General features: G+C 44.0%; 2 protein-coding genes across 4 annotated transcripts in view; one reads left to right on the forward strand and one right to left on the reverse strand.

The window, feature by feature from the left end:
- Window positions 1-10939, forward strand: part of LOXHD1 (lipoxygenase homology PLAT domains 1) — a 121707-nt gene extending 110768 nt beyond the window's left edge. The window contains exons 40-42 of the mRNA XM_078885040.1: window positions 3946-4101; window positions 5013-5328; window positions 9988-10939. Of these exons, the coding sequence (XP_078741166.1) occupies window positions 3946-4101; window positions 5013-5328; window positions 9988-10155 (640 nt within the window). The 3' untranslated portion in view covers window positions 10156-10939. The remainder of the gene's footprint in view (window positions 1-3945; window positions 4102-5012; window positions 5329-9987) is intronic.
- Window positions 10940-11359: 420 nt separating this feature from the next.
- RNF111 (ring finger protein 111) overlaps window positions 11360-22718 on the reverse strand; it is a 36692-nt gene continuing 25333 nt past the window's right edge. For all 3 annotated transcript variants that reach the window (XM_078885061.1, XM_078885056.1, XM_078885050.1), the window contains exons 10-16: window positions 20278-20752; window positions 16764-16889; window positions 15912-16047; window positions 15473-15553; window positions 14663-14758; window positions 14030-14136; window positions 11360-13048 (exon numbers count right to left, since the gene is read on the reverse strand). In XM_078885061.1, coding sequence (XP_078741187.1) covers window positions 12931-13048; window positions 14030-14136; window positions 14663-14758; window positions 15473-15553; window positions 15912-16047; window positions 16764-16889; window positions 20278-20752 — 1139 coding nt within the window. In that variant the 3' untranslated portion in view covers window positions 11360-12930. The remainder of the gene's footprint in view (window positions 13049-14029; window positions 14137-14662; window positions 14759-15472; window positions 15554-15911; window positions 16048-16763; window positions 16890-20277; window positions 20753-22718) is intronic.

Below are 22718 nucleotides of genomic sequence, written 5' to 3' on the forward strand. Positions count from 1 at the left end.
TGAAACTCCCTAGCAGCCTATGCATGCACTTCCACTGAAAAAGACCACAAAATGTATGTCTGGTTGCTTTGTTTTTGTGCAGTACTCCAACCCATGACACCAAATAATAAGACATGAAGTCTGAATTACAGATTACAGTATTTCTGCCTCGAACACATATCTATTAAACACTACATCCTTATTTTATTTTATTATTATTTTCACCTAAGTGACTTTACCGAAAGAACCAAAGAGTATGGATCCTTCAAACTGCTTGAAAAATAGGAATGGAATGATTTACACTCCTCGTGGTTTAAAGAAAATTTACAATTCAATGTCACGGTTTGATGAAATAATTATCATGTTAACTCTGTTAAGGTTTTCTGGTGATATAATTAAGAGTAGTTATCGGTGCAAGTGACAAAACCTATTTTGTAAATTAATATAATGCCGCAGATCCAAATAGCATGTGTTACTACCAAACACACCAAACAGGAAGGTGCAATGTAAAATAGATACTACAAACACATCATGCGTGAGTTACGACGGATTGACTTGCACGTGAGATCAGAGCAGGTGTGACAATTATAAACACAGGATACCTTGGTCAATATATTGAATTAAAACAATGTACATCGCAACAAGCTATGCATGGGATTATAACACCAATAAACGACTCCACATATGCCCTACAGTTGAATAACGTTTGTCGCAATACGATGTGGAGATAATACACCGGACAAAGACTGCCACTACAGTGTTCTTGTATAAAATAAATCGGATTAAAAGCAAGACATGTAAAATAACAGCAGATGACAACATCCAAATCACTCAGTATCTTGATATGCACAACGGATTAAATTCGTAACAAGCTATGAATTAGTAATACACAAGAGAAAGAGGCTTATGGATTAACAACATAACGACAAATACAACGAAGAAACTACCATGATCCACCGTACTAGGGTGAGTTAAGTTGGATTAAAGTAACGTAGCACGAGCAGCAAATCCAAGTCAAGTGTTACAGGTGCGCACATCTAGTGAACGTCGCAAAGAGTTATGCGTTGGGCAATTACGCAAGAGAGTAAACCCACGTGCAGGAGTAACATGAGTTGCGTAAGAAAGACGTGGTCTCCGGTAATAATAACAACTTTAGTCAAATCCCCAAAATATCCCAATTTTAATAAACACGAACCTTCTCTTTTATGTATTGATACGGATTGGGCACATTCTCACAGAGGGGAGAGCTCGATGATGTAAGTTCTGGAACGATGTCAGTAGCGAGGCCAAGAGGCAAAACAAAGAAAGATGCCGCTCGTCGCCTTGAAGGAAGGGGAGAGAGCTACAGTGAAATGAAGACAAAAGCTAAAGATCGGACAGGGCTGGAGGGAGTGTGAGCTAGAGACCTGCCACTGGGCAGAAGATTAAGGAATCACACAACGCACACTAGCCTTGTCCTCTAAAGTCTCACTGATCAACGCTTGCACCCTGGAGGACTTGTAACTGCCCCCCCTCCACCAAACCTGCGAGGAACTGCAATAAAACCCACCCTGCCCCCACGCAGAGCAAATCGCAACTATCCTAAAAGGGAGGCCCGGAGAGAAAAGCTCAGCACAGGGGCTATTTATTGAGGGAGCGACCGGCAATTGCCCCCCCTCCCCCCCCCCCCCATTTACTTTCAGTTCTAGAAAATAACGTGCGGCATTCACTGTTGTTCTTCCGTGGCCTGGTGAATGTGAGAGCAAATGGCATAAAAAAAACACAAATGACACCTGAATACCTACTTTCTATTTGAATGTGATCAAAGTAAACCAAATATATTGCACGACGAACATATCAACCAATCAGAGCCAGCGACGTGATTGCCATTCCATTACTATGTATGTTGAACTTCTTTCGCACCGTACGTCGCCATCCGTGCTAATTGTAGGTGCGGGATATAGCAGCAGAACCGTTATCAGCGTGGATCTATAGATACGTCAAAAGAAAATACTGTGGAATTCTGAATAACCTTGAAAGTAGATTAACGGGTAGGAATAACACATAGTGATTTCTAATAATGTAAAGAATATAAACAAAACACATTTAAATAGATGAACATAATTCAGAGATGGACACCTTCGAAGTGAAGCTTTTTAAATGTTCTAGATCTCGGAGAAAGCTGTATATGCAGTGGGACAGGCGGCAAGGTCCATGGCACAAACACTGGAACGTACTTAGAGCCGAGCTGAACAGAAGGATCTGGAAATGAACACGCTCCATAAGTTGCAAACAACACCCACTGAAACGTGCACAAAAAGCACTCGGCCTTTGTGCATTACGCGAAATCCATCAACAGTTCCTGAAGAACAACACCGTGACCCTCTTGCCTTAGGTCACCATCGAATAAAATGTTGAGCAAATGGAACCCACTGACATATACCAGCTAGACAGAGAGATAACTGTAGACATGTTTCCCTCCTCGTTCCAAAATGTTATGTGCAAGCGAGTTGGATACAAAAGTGTGACGCTGGGGGTTGTGTGAAAACATGTTACCCTGGGAGCTCCCCACACTTTACCCCACCACATGAAACTTGCCAATCCACTAACTGTGGAGTACTCCACTTACACCACTGGATAGTGAAATACCACTGAGGTGTCAGGGTGGCAAGATGTTAACTCCGTCGCCTGGTATGCAGGTCGTGGGTTCCATCCCGACCCTGGCCCCAAGGTCACGTGGATTTTTCTCCGTGTCCTCCGGCTTTACCGTCCACATTTATAAACACGCGTTTAGAGTATTTGTCTGCTATACATTTCCACGTGATGAGCCACTTCGTTGAGCTATCATTTGTGGTCAGGTCGCTTATGAAAATGAGCTATATCGCTCAGTGGGGCCTTACCTGGTAACATAAATATACATCGACAGAGGCTTGCCCATTGTTTCAACTGGCACGCTGGCGGATCGATCCGAACCAGTGACCTCCAGATTGCAAGTCCGCTGTGCAAGACATTACACCATTGCAGCACTCTCTCTAACAGTATTTAAGGGGTTTATTAAATGGAAACCTTATCCTTGATGGAGATGCGCATTGGGTGACGATGAGGACAATGCACGAGATGTCGCACGAGATGCCGACTCTTTTGATCTTCTCCCAGGGCGGCCGTGATAATATTCATTTCGCGCAGGCATTGCGTCGCTCGCCACGCCAGAATGCAGTTATTGCTTTTGAGAAGACAGCCGCTTGTAGTGCTCGTGGAGGAGGTCACACAACAAAGCAGAGGAGATAGATGGGGAAATAGGAGAAAGTGGGAGATGGTGGGGGCGGGGGAACAAAGATGCCCCTTGTAGCAGCGAAAGCACCGGCGGGATTTCCTGAAGGTGTGACCCCCATCCTCCTCGAGGACACGACGAAGCAAAGCGTTCACCGGCTGTGGCTGTGACACGGACACAGTTAATTTAGTGGGGCATTTGCGTTTTAGTCTGAGTCGAGGTCGACGACTACCGATGTAATTTTAGTCGAGACTTGGCCCGTGGTTTAGCTCGTCGACTAAAGTGGTCAAAACTTGAGTCCACTCTGAGTTCATAAATGTTGGTTGTGCGAGGGGCATGCAAATTATTCCCACAAATATTGAAAGGCTCTTTTTTTTAACCATATATGGACAATTTACAAAATGTGTTCTGCCTGAGTGCACTGCAGTCTAAGTTATCTTCGTCTGCATCTTCATTCAGACTTATTCTTTTTATCTTGTTATAGTCGGTCATGCTTGAACGTTTGGTGGGTAGTCGAGTCATCACTCTTGCTTGAAGCTAAATGACTTATGTCCACTTACAGTCGTTGATTAAAATTATAAACAAATAAAACGTTACCGACGAATATCGTATTAGCACGGTTGGCCGCGTACGGCGCGAAACTATTTCAACATGCATACGCACATTTTCGTCACTAAGTTCATGAACGAAATGTACGCGGTGCTGTGCGCGAGCAGGGGAGCCACGGACAAGTTTGAGTTCGAGTCGGCGGACGTGGGGGACATCATGTCCCTCGTGCTGGGGCACTGCCCCCGCAAGAAATCGTCCAGCCGCAGCGAGGCCACGTGGCACGTGCAGCAGATCGTGCTGCTCATCCTCGAGACAGGAAACAAGTGAGACGTGGTGGCGGCCCTGCACCGAGATCTGACTTTTCCTCCACCGTTTATTTTCTTTTTTTTGTCAAAGACTCTCTTGACATTCTATGCTACTAGTAGCCCCCCCCCCCCCGTGCTCATCACAACGCTGGCTAAAGTATATTTGTTTCAAGTGTAAATGTCACGTCCTGTCATGTATGGGTATACGAATACGCAATCAAAAGGTTGCGAGTTCAATTTCCAAGTTGGGGGTCGACTCGAAAATTTAAAGATCATCACTCGATGGGAAATGAACAGTGCTTTTGCCTAAAGATATAGGCTGGTCCCTGTCATTGGATAGTGGAAATTATAGAACTGATTGAGGGGTCGCCAATGGAGATCAGCACCACCCAATGCTTGTTTGAGCATGGAGATTCTTTACATTTGGTATTTTCTCCCAGGTCACCAATGAAAGCAAGTTAGTCTTAATCAGGGCCGTAGATATGTGTGGGTGGGAGCAGGTGGGGCAGTCCCCCCCCCCCCTCCCTGAGAGGGCCTCAGAGGGGGACTCATCTGGTAATTTGTTCCAGGAATCCGCAAACTACCTACCTACCTAAATGTAGACTAACACAGGTCGAATGCTCTGCTTCTACAATCCCAACTTCACGCTAAAATAAGATGCTGTATTCGCGCACAAGGCTATTACGCAAATGCTGTTTCACACATGGGTTTGGTCTGCGAATAGAGAGGGGTGACGTTGCTTTGTGGTTTTCCCCAATCGAGTAATTTGCAAGTAATTTTCCAACACGGGTCACGCTTTGGGACCGCGACACAAAGTGCACACGTGTCTTCATCTTATTTGAACGTCACGGAATCTTTTCACGTCCACCGTGAACCTCTGCATGCAAGCGGCAAACTAGCCGCCACTCATCTCCCCCGCGCCGCTGCAGGTACATCTTCCCGTGCGACGCGCAGATCGAGCTGTCGTCGAATCGCGAAGAGAGCGGCCGCAGCTTCGAGTGCCGACGCAAGATCGAGAGCTTCGCGAGCCGCACCGGAGGCCTGGCTCCCGTCAAGTACGAGGTGCTGGTGGTGACGGGCGGCGAAAAGGGATGCGGCACCGACGCCAACGTCTTCATCGTCGTGTTTGGCACGCGCGGCGACTCGGGACGCCGCGCGCTCAAGCACAAATACCGCAACCTGTTTGAGCGAGGCAAGACGTCGCGCTTCATGCTGGAAGCGCTCGACCTGGGGGAGCTCAACAAGGTAGGCACGCCCGGGACGCCGACGCACACCCAGAGCCCGAACACCGACCGCAGCCCCCGCCCCCGACATCTGAGACATATCATCAGTTTCGATTTAAAGCTTTCGTGACTGCAGGGATTAATCTTCTTGGTTCTTTCGGTAAAGTCACGTAGAAGGGAAGTAATAAAATAATAAAAAAATAATAAAATAATTCTCACGACGTTTCGGCCACAACGCAAGCAGCTGTCCTCAGGTGATTGCAGGGATTCTTCACCCGAGGACGGCTGCTTGCGTTGTGGCCGAAACGTCGTGAGAATTATTTTATTATGTTTTATTTTTATTATTTTATTACTTCCCTTCTACGTGACTTTACCGAAAGAACCAAGAAGACATATCATCAGGTCAATGTGCAGTCCTGCCATTGTTTGCACACGCAATTGCTGGTGGAAATGCCTCCAGTAGAGAGAGCTCTAGAGGGCCCCTGTATAGGACATTTGACATACTGTCCCACACTGACCAGACTTATTGGAAGAAGAAGTGGGAGTAACCACGATTTACCACACCACATGCGATCTGACAATCGACGGTGGTGTACCCATTTATACTGCTGGAAGGACAGGCGGGATGGATTTTAGATACTTGCCAGTTTCAAGTGCTGTGCCGGGAGATTGAACAGGCGATCTCTGGATTGGCAATTCAGTGTGCTCACCATTGCACCACATGCACATTACGAAGTGCAAACAAAACGAAATGCTCACAAGCACGATAATTGAACTCATTGTTGTCTCCCTGCTCAAACAAGCAATGGGGCGGTGATCAACTCATATTGTTGGTACCAAGTTAATGGTGGCATTTTCAGAATTGCATGATGGTTGGGATTTGGGGAACAGTCTCTCCATAAGTCTAGATTTGAAGCTTTCGTGACTGCAAGGATTCATACTTTTTTGGTTTTTTCCGGTAAAGTCACGTAAGTAAAAAATAAAATAAATGAAAACAACTCCATAGTTTGACCGCTGTTGACTTTCATAATGTGGTACATATTTTAGTGTTTCATAGTCATTGCAAGGATGATGGGCTCTACGTCGTCCCCCGACGGGGATTTGAATTCGGCTAACTGCAGTGCCACCCAACCAGAGTAATGTATACTAGAGCCGACATAATCCTCAAATTCCAAGAATACAAAATCCCACCGAAGCCATTCCATAAAGAGGACGCGCATGAAGGATTGCTCGACGAAGCAAAAGGTGACTTATTAATCCATCAGATTCTTATTGTAATAGGGTGATGAACCCCGTTATGGTTAGGGTTGTTAGGTTACAGATCTGCCTCGGCACCAATTACATCTTTTGTTAGAATGAGAAAACTACAGTGTAGTCAAATAAAATGGCCATTTCAGGCTTGCATTCTTTTTATTTTCACATGTGATTTTCAAGTTTTAGTTAAAGTGATTAAAATGTGTGGGGGCAGTGCCCCCCCCCCCCCACCCATTGGCAGCCCTCGGCCAGTGTTGGAAATTCCACATTCTCCAGGGGACAATCAAGTTAACTTCCTACAACGAAGAATAATTCCTACAAAGTGGTACTCATTCTATTGACTTCAGAGACGATGGGCCGAGTAGCCCCCCAAACAGGATTTTAACTTGCGTCCTCCTCACTTGGAGCCGTAATGATTGCGTCACAGCGCCATGCCGCTGGACATTGTGAATAATAAATATATAACTTAGGCGCATACTCTAAATTGCATTCGTACTGATAATGAAAAGCTGTTCGTTTCACGAACGCAGACACTGAGACAATGTTTTTATTTATGCTAAATTGACAGTAGATTTGAAAGAAAAATATTTGACTAGGGGGCACCCCATTGAGATGAAAATAAATTACTTTTAGAGCGTCCATTCACCCCACGGCAATTTTTATGAATTTGATCAACTAAAATTGCGCAATTACACTATAACAATTGTTATATCACAATAACTCAATATTTAGCATGTTAAAAAGTAGATGAGTGAGGCAAATGTAATAGTTGCAAAGATATGGACAAAGGTATGCCTATCCAACATAGCATTTTGAAACTGCGGCTCGCATTGCACACTGGGGCTATTGTATATGGTAAAGTGGTAAATCAACACTGGAGCCGATAGGCATATTTATCTGTTCAAAGGTGAAATATTTTTGTAATGTTGACCTAGTTTGGATAAACTACTAATCATACGCTTTCAAGTTACTCCTCGTTCATTGCAATTGTATGAACGGTCTAGGAGTTATCCGGACACACGTGTATGTAGGTTAGAGACCCTGATATTGCAGACGTTGGAAACCTATTGATCATCATCAGCTCAGCCCCGTTGTATGATTTTAAAACGAGACTATGGTACACAGACTGTTACAGCAGATAAGCAGCACCAGGGCTATTAAACAAAATAATGTGGACGAATGCCAATTTTTGGGAGGAATTTAAGCCTCATTCTTTTAAACTGCATACGCTTTCGTATGACATCTCATTCACTAAAATTGGAGTCGAGGAGTTTTCCAGACATATAGATTAGCTGCTTATCACACATATATGCTGTGTAGTAATATCTGGCTAGAAGGCATATTGCTTTGAATGGCTTACATTCATAAGATTGCAAGTTTAAATCCCAGTTGAGCATAAATGCAGCCCATCATTTATTTTGGGTCAATAAATTAAGTACAGCTAGATGATTTATCAAGTCGTGTTGTTTGGCATGATGTCCGTTTCTCTCCAAGTGATGGAAGCTTCATCAGAACTGGAATTAAACGTCAAGCATCATCCCAAACAACACACAGTCGAACTCTAAAAACCCATTGTCAAGCTACACGGCACAAAATCAAAAAACAACGTGGCAGTATGTCAACACATCTCACTGGAAATACTGGTGCCCCTTATATGGGTTTGTGTTTTTTTATCGACTGGCTCAGGGCTCCCACTGAGATGAGTGCCATTCCATTGCTTACCGAAAGAACCAAAGAGTAATTCCATTGCTTGTTCATGCACTTTCAGAGACCCAAAAAAAGGCCCGTTGGGATTTTCAAAACACACTATACACAACGCACTATAAATGTATCATGAGACACATTTCCTATTTGCTGTGCTGCAGCGGAGTATGTGGTAAAAACCTATAAGTGTGAATTTTCCTAATTGCTGCGGGGCGGCAATATGCACAATACTGCACTCTGGAGACATATTACTCGTGGTAAGCTCACGTTAAACACTCGTCCCTGCATACTATATCAATGGTGGAAAGCTCGCACTTGACCGAATATTTGGTCGTGCATCATGATCAAGATAAGTCAGGAAATGACCACATGGCATTTTCCTGCTTTCACAACAGCTCAGAGAAGATGGTAACATTTTTCTAGCACACATAAGCTGCTATTAGATTTGAAATCCCACCGCTAAGTCACAGCAGACGCCTGAATAATTTCCAATATATCATCACTTAAACATTAGCGGCGTTAATTGCTTTTTCTTGTATAATACCAGGCAGAAATCGTGCCATAACCTTGTCCTTCATTTGGCTTACCGTTGATTTCGGGATTAAACGACACATTGGGCAAAGTGGATTGAATTTTAAAATGTGTTTGACACAAAATAGAATGGAATCATGTTATGCATGCGAGTTATTTTACATTTTCAATTGGTCGTTGTGTGTATGGAGAATAAGTGCCACACCAATAGATCCTGTGAGCAGTGTCTTAACCAGAATGCATTCATACATACCAATGCTTACCCAATCCTACTTGCACACAAAGCACATTACTCTTGTCCAATGACCATTTGCCATGCACTTGCTCAGGTTTGCTTTTTATAGAGCACACTATTCCCAATGGTAGTAATGACAACCAGTGCCGGCGTGCACTTTGTATGTGAAAACACTGGTACAGTAACCCAAAGCTCATATTTCATACGGACACGTTTTAACTTCCACCTGTTCAATCCCATGCCGACATCATATTTAGACAAGCCATCAATAAGCACTTGAAGTAGGCAGTATATGTTGCAAGGCATACGACGATGGGCCTATTAGCAAATCATCCGGAATGCATCTCATCTCAGCAGCTTTGCAGGGGATGAGCTTGGAAAGTGCTTAGATGGGCAACCGCGATCATGCACGTCAGGCTGTTGTATACCGCTGTGGTTTTACGTGGTGGGCTGCAGACGAGTCCAGACAATCCATTGTACGGTACTTTCTATGCTTCCACGTGTGCTCGCAGCCTTCACAAACCCACACCGACCTGTGTGAAATTTCGCCAAATAACCCCCATGTCCTATAAGGAATATGGGTGTGGGGGGCCTCGTTCAGAAGTGTTACATGTACATTTTTGATGCAGTTTCAATTAAAATCGATTAGTCACACCATTGTGCATGTAGGAATCAATTATTTGTATTCACATTGTATGTAATGGTTTATGCAACCCTGCAGTCACTAGCCCTACACGCGTCACAATGTAAAAAAAATAGAATGGCAACCCCAAATCATCGCATCCTGACAGCCTAATCACGATATGCCTATGATATTGTATGCAATGTAAAAATAGCACACGCCTGTTTAACTTGTAAACAAAGTATTGCGTTTGATGGGGTCGGGCCAGACAGCACCGTTCGAATGTACCAAGGAGCTTGAGTCACTCTTGTTTTCCATGACCCTTGCCGCCCTAGGTACGAATCGAGCACGACAACAGCGGATTGAGCGCAGGGTGGCTGCTAGACCGAGTCGAGATCATAAACACATCCACACTCATCCGCACCATTTTCTTCTGCAACAAATGGCTCGACCGTAAGAGAGGAGACCGTCAGACGTGCCGGGAGCTCTTCCCCATCTACTGAGCAAGCAAGATGGTCCTTGTGATATGGCTCAACTACACATTACATAGGCCCTATATTCAACACAATGTGGGTTAACGGTTATTAAATAGTAGTCTGCCTTTGTATCCTGGGTTGTGATGGCACCGGCCTTTGAGAAGGCATGTAAACAATACACAGGCAGATAGAAATGTATTCATACACAGATAATGCAACGAATGCGTGCGAGAAAGTATTTTTTGCATTGCATGAAAACTACAACACAAGAAGATATGCCAATGTAACATGTAAGCTAATGATGTGAATTAAACTGGACAAAAAAAACAATACCGATAAAAAAACAAGATCTATAGATCTGTAGTTTTCAAATTGTGATCCCAAATCATGGCAATTCAAATGGCTGTGGGTGGCATGGACGTTGTGAGTCATTGGATGCCTAATTTTGAGCACAAGCTAAAATGGAAATTGTAGTTTTGCAAACCAATTTTTCTCCATATGACCCCTGTTGACTTCTAATTCATCCTTAAAGGCCGATTGGCCCATTCAACTCCCAAATAGATTTCAAACTCACATTGATTCGCAGTCGAGCGCTACAACTCCAAGGCGAGACTGGGCAGAAACGATTCGGTTAACGTTTGATGCATTATTATTTGTTTCTTTCGGTTAAGTCACGTGACTTAACCGAAAGAAACAAATAATAATTCCTGCAGTCACGAAAGTTCTAAAATTAAGATTGTTTGATGCATTTTCAACTGTATAAACAAAATATGCTTAATAACACGTTCAAGAGTTTGTAATTGAAGGAAATTAACTTATGACAAAGGTTTGCTTATACGGATCTACGGGCGTCCAAATGTCACCAAGTATTGTGCCTTATGAAAGAAACATATGTAAGAAAATCCATCAGAACATTTTTATATCCAGTAGTTTGTACATATTTGGATTCCAACAGTACACTTTTATAAAACGCAGTCTTGTGAATGTCAGCTGAAATGTTTGACATTTTAGGCTAAACAACGTGCCACGAATGTATACCTCGAACTCCTGTAGTATGTATGTATGCGGAACAATCGTGCAAAAACGATTGTGAACAAAAATGATGAATGTACTCGTATGTATATAAAGTACTGGAAACATGAACTGCATTCAACTCGCTCGGAAGTTTCATTTTTGAACTGGTGAATTGTTGATAAAAATCCACATTACACACAGGAGAAAAACCACAACGTAGCAGTTACATTCTTTATTATCGATCATCCAAGTGAATTTCCAACCCAAAACACATTAGATATAGCTCTTTACATAAGACTCTCAATTCCAACTATAAGCAATATTTAGAAATCACAGCTTAGTGTTATAGCCTTTTTCTTAAACCAGGTAACAAATCTGCTCACTATATACCTACAGCTCTAAATGATACACACCTGCCTCCACGAGTCAGCACTCGCCCCGTACATTAGCAGATACCCCAGTTATACAATGCAATCGATAAGGCTTGCGTACGGTCTTTGCAGTTAATGCAGTTTACTCTTGCACAAAAAGAAACGTTTAGTGACATTAGTGTAGGTTGAATCTATATAAATAAACCACCAAGGGTGAGCGTGCGAGTTAGTAGCTTTAATGCAACATTTCATTTATATATAAAAAGTGGGGGGGGGGGGGGGGGAACTAAATAAAAAACGGTTGCTTCCTCTTGCCTTTTATTCCCCACTTTCTTCCAACATGCAATCCCACTTGCCACAAAGCTGGCTAACAATTCCCAAATAGTCCAACAGCATGGTTGCTGAAAACCCTTTTATGTAAAATGAGCACAGTTACAGTACCAAAATAGCATCTGTGCAAAACTGCAAACACGGACATAAACTACAGCTTTGAACAGTTTAGCGTTGGCTGCTGTTGGCGCAACTCTGCACAGAGAAGTGCCCCCCCTTTAAACATCACCCATTGGCTTGACAGAAAAAAAGAGCAAAATGTGCGTTTTGTAAAAGCGTTGAGCGATTAAGAAGCATGACCGGCCTTTGCAGAAGCAGACGCGAGTCATGAACATGGACACCCACAGCACTAGGCCACTCGTGGTTGTTGGAGCGGTGTGTGCCTCTCTCTTCGGGAGGCGTGCGCATTAACTGGCCACAATAATAAATGCCACACCGCTCATGGATTACAATCACCAGTTAGTCACTTCATGGGTGTTTGGTTCTCAGCATCTTTGGCCGCGCTTGGCTGGAGATAGGGATGAGGCCAGAGCTTCGGCAGACCACTGAAAAGACAGGATGCCGATATGACAGGCAATGCAGAGGAGTTGCAGGCCAACTATGGGGCCCTGAGGATCACATGGTTGTAATCTTTGCTAAATACATCAAGCTTGCTCGAAACAGCAGCAAAAAAGGCAATTTTGTGCTCCTGCTAATGCTTTTAAAAACATTAACCGCCTGCTGGCCGTAGCAGCAACATTTTGGGGTACAAGCACTGCCTTTCCACGTCACACACCATGGAAATTCGTGACGCTGCCAATTTCACACAGACACGGGACGGGGGAGCAAAGCGTGTGCTGCGGCGTGACTCGCCGGCCTGCTGGAGAGCACAACCACTCTGGTGACGCGTTCAAACACTGGAGGCAGCGCTACGGGTTGTGGAAAGTCGGTCGGTCCAACAGAGGGACGCAAACTAGCTTCATAAAAACATATTATTGCATTGAGCTTCGGAGACGAACACGTGTTTAATGAGGAAGAATTGTTGACAGTGTTAAGGTTCTGGGATCTACAAGCCACACACTGGCAGCAAGTAGTTGTGCGCCCATTTTTAGCTGTCGGTGGCAAGCTGAGCTTCAATGTCCACGCGGCAGATGGGACACTTCTTGTTAGTGGTGAGCCACTGGTCCACGCACACCTGATGAAACAGGTGCATGCAAGGGAGACGTCTGCCAGAAAGAGCACAGGAAAACAGCGTTAAATTGCAAGTAAAAAAACCTGTAAAAATGCCTCCTCTCTCCTTACCACAGGTACACACGTTTCTATCGAAAGTCTGCTTTAACAGCTATCAGCTGGATAAATACAAAAACAACGGCTAGTCATCGAACAAAGACGGTCACTGCATTTATATTCTCGGTTCTTTCCGTAAAGTCACGTAGAAGGGATATAATAAAATAATAAAAATAAAACAATAAAATTCTCACGACGTTTCGATTGCAACACAAGAATTCATCATCAGGTGTGAAAACCACAGCAAGAAAATTTTTGAACAAAGGTTACTGCATTGCGCGCTTTCAAATTCACTTCTTCGGCTGTCTGGAACACTCTTCCTTTCCATATTAGGAAGCCACTGGAGCTCTGCACTTTCAAATAGTCCAGATTGAAAACAAATTTCTTTACAACTGTTTTTTGTGTTTAGTTGGTCGCCTTCCCCTGCACTTCCGATTAGCACGGTTGGCTATGTACGGTGCGAAAGCAGTTCAACATACATAAATACTATCCAACCAACAATTTGTCCAAAGACAGAACCAGAGGAAAACTGTTGTGAGTGGCTGTGACAATCTGTATATGGCAAAACACATTAATTATTGTACCCATTAGACTTTTGATGGCAAATACAATTGAGCACAGCAAACATAGAAATGAGAATGACTGTCAAAACAACCAATATTTTTTTTTATATGATATGAAGGGCCAATAGCTAAAACGTTGGCTATTATCTATTTTTCATTATAAGGCAGAGTGTTATTGACGAACTGTTAAGCTTTTTTTACGTGTGCTTGTGCACCACTGCCAACGCAGTATCGCCAAAAAGTTTATCTAAAAAACACAGCGATATTATCAATGCTTCCTTTTGTAGATTATAAAATAAGCAAATCACCGGGTTTCCTCCCTCTTTAGGAATATCAGAGTGAAAGGCATCTCCTTACCTGACATCTTCCTCTTCTTCCAAAACAGACAAGCAGATGGTGCACTTCTCCTCATTCTCATCATCAGCTCCACCCTCATCATCACCCTCTTTCTCCAAACTCTTCCTCTGCAGCAGAGCCACAGGCACAACAAAGTTAAAACTGAACCAGCTCCATTTCATGCCTTTCTAATACAACTACGACTGTACTTTTTTTAAGGCCGCAAAATAAAATTACCCCTGGGAGTTTAGCCTTCCAGTTTAGACAGTGTAAATCTACGCAGTTACTCGAATGCGAATCAGGATGCAGTGCATAGACCAAGTTGTTAAGTTTAAAATAATTAAGTTACATGTAAAAAAAACATGAGTGGTATGGAAGCTTTGTTGGGTGTTAAAGGGCTAACGGTCATGTTTTTTTCTATTTAGTAGACTGCTATATTAGACACATTCTAATATCCAAAATGGCATAATACGCTATACTGTGCACACTCCTCTCAAACAAACATTTGTTGACAGGTTTCACTTGGTCAACTTTTTATATTGGCCAACTAGTTGTTGGGCATCCATGTAACCTAGCAACAGAGGACCACAGCAAGAACATTTCGTCGAGACCATCGTTTAAACCTTTCACGGACGTAGTGTTGTTCACGGTCACCTTTTTGTATTTGTGAGGATAGGTGTGCCTCTCGATGGTGCTCTGGGAAGCGCCGCGATTCACGTTTCCCAGCCTCTCCTCCAGCTGCAGCAGGTCCTGTATTTGGGCACACAATTCAAGCACAGTGAGCACCAGTAACATGGCAGGGCCAAGAGCGCTTGCATCCCACAATATTCTTTGGTTCTTTCGGTAAAGTCACGTATAAAGATAAAATAATAAATTAAATGAAATACTAGCATACGACGTTTCGATTGCAACACAAGCAATCATCATCAGGTATAAATTAAATAGAAACACAAATCTAGTATACTTAGAAATGTAATGTAATACAACAGAGAGGCGGATAACATAACAGTCAACACCCTATCTGGTTGATTACGTTCTTCCTGGGAATGCTAAATTTGAGAGAGAGATAAAACACAGAACCAGAGACATATAGACAGACATATAAGCAGACAGATATCACAGAGATACATAGAGAGAGAGCAAACATAGGCATTCTGAGGAAGAACGTAATCAACCAGATAAGGTGTTGACTGTTATGTTATCCGACTCTGTTATATTACATTACATTTCTAAGTATACTAGATTTGTGTTTCTATTTAATTTATACCTGATGACATTTGCTTGTGTTGCAATCGAAACGTCGTATGCTAATATTTAATTTAATTTATTATTTCATCTTTATACGTGACTTTACCGAAAGAACCAAATAATAATTCCTGCAGTCACGAAAGCTCCAAATTAAGTTTATCCCACCATATGTCTGGCCCGTGAGGATAACTGTGGCGCGTGTAGAAAGGTGCATACCTCTGCTCTGAAGAACAATCCCTGTATGTTGCGGGGGATGAGCGGGACGTGAGAAGCATAGCCCGACATGTCGGGCATTGCCTGCGCAAAGAGAAACGGATTGAACATTTTTAATTCTGACACCTGCACCGAAGAGCCCTTGCTAAGTGTCAAAACACACTTCTTTTTTAAAACAGATTTTGGCAACAACCCATCACTTAAAAGTTTTGGTGCATCACATGCAGCGACGCAACAATGTTTTACCACTCTAATCGCCTCCGCTCCGATCGCACACATCATTTGCATGCCACACAGGTTCACTCTGATCATAAATGTGTACATTTAAACTTCTACCACTGAGTGCATTTATTTTCATTTGCAAACACATGTATGCCTCATGTGCACATAAGCAGGCGCACACACACACACACGTGTCCCTGCATGGTATGCGAGTGCATACCACGGGCAGGGTGAGGCGGCCGGGGAAATGGTGGAGTCTCAGTGCTCCATGGCGATGATGCTGCAGGTAGGGGTTCATCGGATGGCCCTGAGGGAAGGGAGCCTGCCCTGCACTGCCCTGCTCCACCGCAACATCCCTGCAGCGAGAGAAAAAGTGTTCCAGGAAACTATCCACATCACATCAAAAGTCAGTTGATCCATGCAGGATACAAACAACAATTCAGCATTCTTTTCATTTGGTGGTCCTGAGCCAGTGAAGGAAAATCCACATTTCCATGATACGGGTCACGATGTGGAGGACCAACCATTGCTGGCTTCCCAGAAAGCTGTATTAACCCCCGACGGGTTGATAACTCCCTCAGGGATGTTGAGCTAAGTCAACCCTGACAGGGATTAGAATTTGTAACCATCTGATTGAGTCAAGGGCTCTACCAATTCTATCCAGCCAGATTTACATTTCAATAAAACACATTTGACTCATGGGAACTGGCTAGTAACACATATCCAATATGTAGACCATATGTTAACAGTAATTGTCATAATTAGATTTTCAGTCCATGGTTAGAAAAAAATGTTACAAAGCTAAATTAATTTTAAACGCACAACCCAGACGCCTGCGAGCCAAACGTAGGTTTTGCACACAACACGAGCCATGGGACACTATGCATTTAAACATCAATTTGCACTAAAAGCTAGAGCATATAATATTTGCACGAGTGTTGTGCGTTTAAGGAACATGCGACCAATGTGACAAGCATGCACCAACAGCACGCAGCAAAAGGGACCGACGTCCTTTACTGTTCGGCTTATGGCCATGAATGTGTGGCGATGAGAAGTTAAGAGAGTCACTTACCAGGTGAGTAGGTCAGGGGGCGGCCGTGCCTGGCTGGCCATGGTTTGGGGCACGTGGATATGCTGGCCATGGCCATAGTTGGGGTGCATGCGGTGAGGGTGCGGGGGAGGCCGCTCATGCACACGACTGCAAAAGATAAAGAGAACAAAGTGTACATATGAAATAAACATCACGCATGCATTAAAAAACAAAAAAATCTCTTGTTTAGACCACAAGAGGAGTGTTGTTTAAGCTTGCACCTACAATGCCTGGCATTGCCCGTGGAAACCTTGGTTAGCCAGCACGATGCCCAGCTAACATATGTGGCCTTCATAATTGTTACACTGCTCCAAGTACTAATTGCAGACCAATAAATGCAGGGTATTCATAGTCCAGGCTAAAATAGCATGTACCGCTGACATGCATTCCTGAAAATCAAACTCAGGTCACTCTTACGGCAGTGCAGTGTAATGATCGCATATAAACACACATGCATGGTGGCTCAGCTAGGAGAGCAATGCATTACAAATATAGGGACATGAGCTTATGTTCAGAAATACTTTGCACGCCTGTAATCTCGAATTTTGAGGGCGTGGTTGGTTAATAACAAACATTTTGGAATTTTCCAAGTTACTCCTAACCTACTGAACTGTGAGGTGAGGTGGACAGATGGCAGTAATCTTCTTCTTCTAAAAATATAAAAGTCAAAAATTGTGGGTTTGTGTGTGGTCGTGCGCTTGGCTCTCCAACGGTGGGGTTTATGTAAAAAAAATAGCCAGGCACCACGCCGTAAGCCCCGCTATTCCTTTTTCACATCCGTCAACTTTAAATTAGTTTAATTAGAGATTTACAGCGATTTTTGTGCGCTTTGCTTTTATTTATTTATGACGCGTGCACGACCATACCAACTCATGCGCCTTTGGTGGGGGGGGCCGCCCATGCCAAGTCGCACGCCTTCGGTGGAAGTGAGGGTCGCGTTAAAAATCCCCAAAAATACACTAAACGCTCAGGTAAATTCTTCACTGTCTCATGTCCCCCCCACCACGATGCGTGCAGTTATTACTACTATACAGTCGGTAGATGCTACCACTATAGGCCGTAGATATTACTACAGAGCAGCCGGGGACATCATGCCGGGGGGGGGAGGGGGGGCAGGGGTAGCAGCCCAGCCCCAGACTGCCAAGGTGCCACCTCGGCAGAAGGCTCTGCACGGGACTAGACCTCACCACGCCACTCTGTCAGGTGAGTACTTTGTGCTATAGAGTCGATAAATACTACTATAGGGTCAGCATGAACTACTGTAGTGATTTACACTATGAGACCTCCTTTACCAGTGGCAAAATATAGTAATAGGTTTTTACCCTTTCAACTGCTACAAAAACTGACACCTTAATACAAGGCATCATGTTTGCAATAACCACAACACAAGCAGTCAAAATGCTTTGTTTGCATTTTGACTGCTTGTGTTATGGTTATTGCAAACATGATGCCTTGTCTAAAGGTGTCAGTTTTTGTACCAGTTGAAAGGGTAAAAAACTATTACTACTGTAGTGATAGCAGGTACCACCAGTCGGTATGCACTGCTGTAATCATAGCAAGTACCAACACAGTATGCACTACTGTCATCACAGCAGATACCACCAGTCAGTACGCAGAAAGTACCCGGCAACGCCGGGTACTTTCTGCTAGTATAAAATAAATGTCTATACAGATTTGACTGTTATCGCCTCATGCATAGATTGTATCTGGGTACTCCAGTTTATTCCCAAAATAATTTTAGGAATCTTCTGAACATGCCAATGCAGGACCCCTCCTGAAGATTCGAGACTCTACAAGACTTTCCTGAATAAAAAACAAATCTTTGTTTTCATTTAGCTCAGAGCAAAGCAGAGCACTTTCTTAAGCACCAACATCATAAAATGCTAAATCAATTTGTACTGGTTTCTAATCGATGATGCATGGCAAAGTCATTTTATTTTATGAATGTTAAACTTGATACCTGCCTTTATTGTCTTACAATTTCCAGTTTTTACACTAAAGACTGGCAATGTAAAAAAAAACTACGAAGTCAAAATGTTAATCATTCTGCACTGAGCATGTCATTGCAGAAATCTCCTAAGTTGTGATGCAAGCGACCAGCAGCGGGGCCAGTTGTACCCAGCCCATTATAGCGAATGAGCCTCTCTGTCAGTTATCTGAAACATACAGGATTTGGCACAGGCCTTGGACCCACTCCTACAGTGCTGGTATTGTTTATAACCGGGGTGCAACAACACAAATAACACAATTATTAAAACAGACAAGCAGTGCAATGCATGTCCTGTGACAAGATGCACACTCCCTGTATGGGAAGGACCAGGGTGGTGTTTGGACCAACGGCTTGTTGATGCAAACTGTCCATCAGGGAACGGTTTGATGTGCCAGTTTACAGATTTCCCGTTCTTTTTCATGATTATACACATGTATGTTTAAGAACAATAATGTATATTCTTTATCGAGGAAAGTCTGCGAATCACAAAGACTGACTTCAGGATGGTGTTAAATTGTATGCTTGGCCAATTCCATTAATTTATGGTTGTTTGGCATAAAATGGAGCGCCAACAGAAAATCCACGCAGGAGGGGCTAACACTCAGAGCTCCGCACAGATGGATTCAGAAGCAATGGTGTCGTGTCATCTCCTGTTCGCCGGCAGCCGAAGCCCATAGCAGTCTTCCATTAAAGAACTAGCCAGGCTCAAATCCCACTTAGCTTTTGAGATATAATCAGATGAGGCTCATTTAGGGTATTTGGCTGCAAGATTATATAATATATACATTCATTATATAATATGTTATCGGCATTCAGTCATAAAATGGAAAAAAAACTTTAAACTCTTCACAAGAAATCCATCACCTCAGTCAAGTTTATAGTCCCAGGAAAATTGTCACTAAACTACTTATGAGGTCATTCTAAAAGGCCTCTTAACCACACGGCATTTATGCACCTTTCATGTCCTGCAAATAGTGTTTGTTTCATGCATGGCAATTAACCAAAAATTTGTAATCGGGAGCTGGAATATTCCAAAGTAACAAACCAAATAATATGATGTTTTTTGTGCAGTCATGAGCAACCATTATAAAAAAATCAACACACCACACTTGAAAAACTGGTTTAATCGTGCCTGGAATCAAACCCAGACTTCTCAGCAGAACTAGCTCGGTGCACTAAGGTATCAACCCCCCGAGGCCACTCAATAACTCCAATTCTTTATCACAGAAAGTATTGGTGAATCTTAGGACTGTTTGGCCATTCCTGGCTGAACCGACCCATCAACTTGCTACACTGGAAAAACCAGTTTAATTGTGGGCGACTGCCAGGGATCAACTTCAGTTTCAGTAAAACCCAGTTTCAATGCTCTCAAGATATTAGCTCCCTGGCCCACTCAACTACCTCGATCCCTCTCCATTTTGACTCCCACAAGTTCCAGTGCTAGACGCGAGATCAGATGACGTGACGCCTCATTGGAAACGTGCACAAAAGCGAGACTCGTCGAACCTGGGGTGGTGCATCATGCGGCGCCGCTGGATTTCCTGCAGTCCCTGTTGGATGAGGAAGTGCTGGTGCAGCCGGTGTGGGGGAGGAGGGGCAGGCGGTGGCTGCTGCTGCTGCGGGGGAGGCGGCTGCTGTGGTGGCGGTGGGGGACCCGTGGCCTGGCCGGGCTGCGCGTGCGGCACAGTCAGCGGTGGCGGCGGAGGCAGCTGCGAGCCGTGAGGTCCCACCATGCCGGCCGCGGCCGCTGCGGCAGCTGCCGCCTGGAAGTGGCCGTGCGCGTGCGAGTGGTGCACAACGTGCGGGATGGCGTACTCGGGGGGCGGCGGAGGGGGCGGCGGTGCAGCTGGCGGTGCCGGCGGAGGGGCGGCCTGGGGAGGCCGTGCGATTGAGCACGGGGGATGGTGGTGATGGTGGTGATGGTGGTGGTACTGAGGGAGGGCAGGGTGGTGCTGGTGATGACTGGGCCTCCGGAGGGCACCTAAAGCAGAGCAAATAAAGACCCATGTTATTGACGACGAGGAGAGAGGCACACCCGACCATCGTTGAATGGTATAACAGTCAAGTTCATAGGCTTGTCTCCTTGTTCAAATGTGCATTTGGCAGTGCTCATCTCTACTAGCTGTGTTCAGTTAAGTATTATTATTTCAGATTTCATGACATTTACCAGTCTATCGGTTTACTAACGTTAATTTTCCAGTGGAAACTCTTATAGTCCTAGAGAGATGATGGGCTGAGTTGACCCACAACCAGGATTTGAACCCACAAAATCCAAATGTTCTGTTAAATCACCACACAAATGGATTTATTCCAGCCCTGGTCGCTTAAAATGGAGCACTTTTGTGAATCCACAGAACAGAGTTCAAATTACTCAACATAACTAACAGACCGTGCAACTACATTCATATGCAAGTTCATGTGCGAAGGAGCCTGTGTCCTCCACTTAGCAACTGCAATTTTCCACATCAATTTGACAAATGAACATGATAACAAAAACCTGCCAAAACATAACACCAAACCATGTATGCTGTCATAATATTAATGCTGTTGAGCGAGAACTACATTGCTAGATAAGTCCCACATACTTTTTCCCGATTACAAAAATCCGACACATTTAACAAGCGTGACAACAAAACTGTATCATGTGAACCCATTTTAAGCACACAGTATACCATGTACAATAATCGCTTCCATGCATTTGCGGCCGGCTTCATGAAGGATAGATTCCATGATTTAAGGTTATTATATTAAATGACACAAAATAGCTCAATCGTGTAATTCAAAACAGCTGTTTTATAGTGTAATGACAAGCTAAACTGTGCCTGAATATGCACTGCCTTTGGGAAATGCCTAAAAATAAAATATGTGCCGTGCAACGCAATGCACATAATAGAGTATTTCATCAACCAATAAACATATAGTCAAGTAACAGCTTGAAATGGCCCGCATTTGCGTCATTGGGACACGCTTGATGATGGACTGCTGCAATTCTTCCACAATACAGTGCCATCGGTAGGCAACGGGTGCATACCAAGTCAGGACTGTAACCAGGGGGGAGGGGATTTTAAACCCCGTAGGACTTGCTCAAAATGGAATGCTCCACAGCAAATATCCTCCGGTCACACCTGTACATACCAGCAGGTGAGAGCCACTGTGGCCATGTCAGAGAGACTTCACAGTATTACACTGTTCATGATTGGGAGGGATTTTCAATCCATCCTAGCCACACCAAGCTACATTAAAAATAAAATATTTAAAGCAACTGTCGAGGCAGCCTCTTTGTTTTTACATCGTGTCAAAAGGGCCTTGTCAATTTGAACAGTGTGCCTACTAACATTTTGGCAAATAACAGTTTAACTTAATTGTTCGGTGCCGCAAAAGGCAGCAGAAACAGGGTGCACTCACATGAAAGTAGCTATAAAATATTTTTACGTTTCTTGAAGAATTCTTAAACCCCAAACGCTTGACCCGAGAGACAACATGACAGATTCTGAGTATTCTTGCTAAACCTGGTATTCGGGTTTGCATTTGCACGCGGCACTTACGCGCCCGCCTAGGCCACAGCGTTTGTGCGGGCCTGCGTGCACGCTCCCGCGTGTGCCGATGTTTTGTGTGCGTGCGCACGGCTACGCGTGGAAACGCTTGCATTAAACACATGCCCGCCAGGACATCCACTGGTACCTAATGGACGTCATGTGACATCCCCTGCATGGCCCAGTTAAGGGCGCGCCAGGCAAAGCGCTGTGTACAGCTTATTCATGCGCAAAGCGCTGAACACAAAGGCACACACACGCTGGGCAGAGTGGTATGGCACTCGCTTTAAAAGATGCACACTCACAAAGCGAGGTAATACGAATAAGCAAGCAGTTAACTAGCTCATTACACATGCACACAATAACCCACGAGCAGTCCTAAGGGATCTGTACAAGGCAGTGTTGGTACATGCA

Source organism: Lampetra fluviatilis, chromosome 3 (genome assembly GCF_964198595.1).
Source record: "Lampetra fluviatilis chromosome 3, kcLamFluv1.1, whole genome shotgun sequence".
NCBI lineage: Eukaryota > Metazoa > Chordata > Hyperoartia > Petromyzontiformes > Petromyzontidae > Lampetra > Lampetra fluviatilis.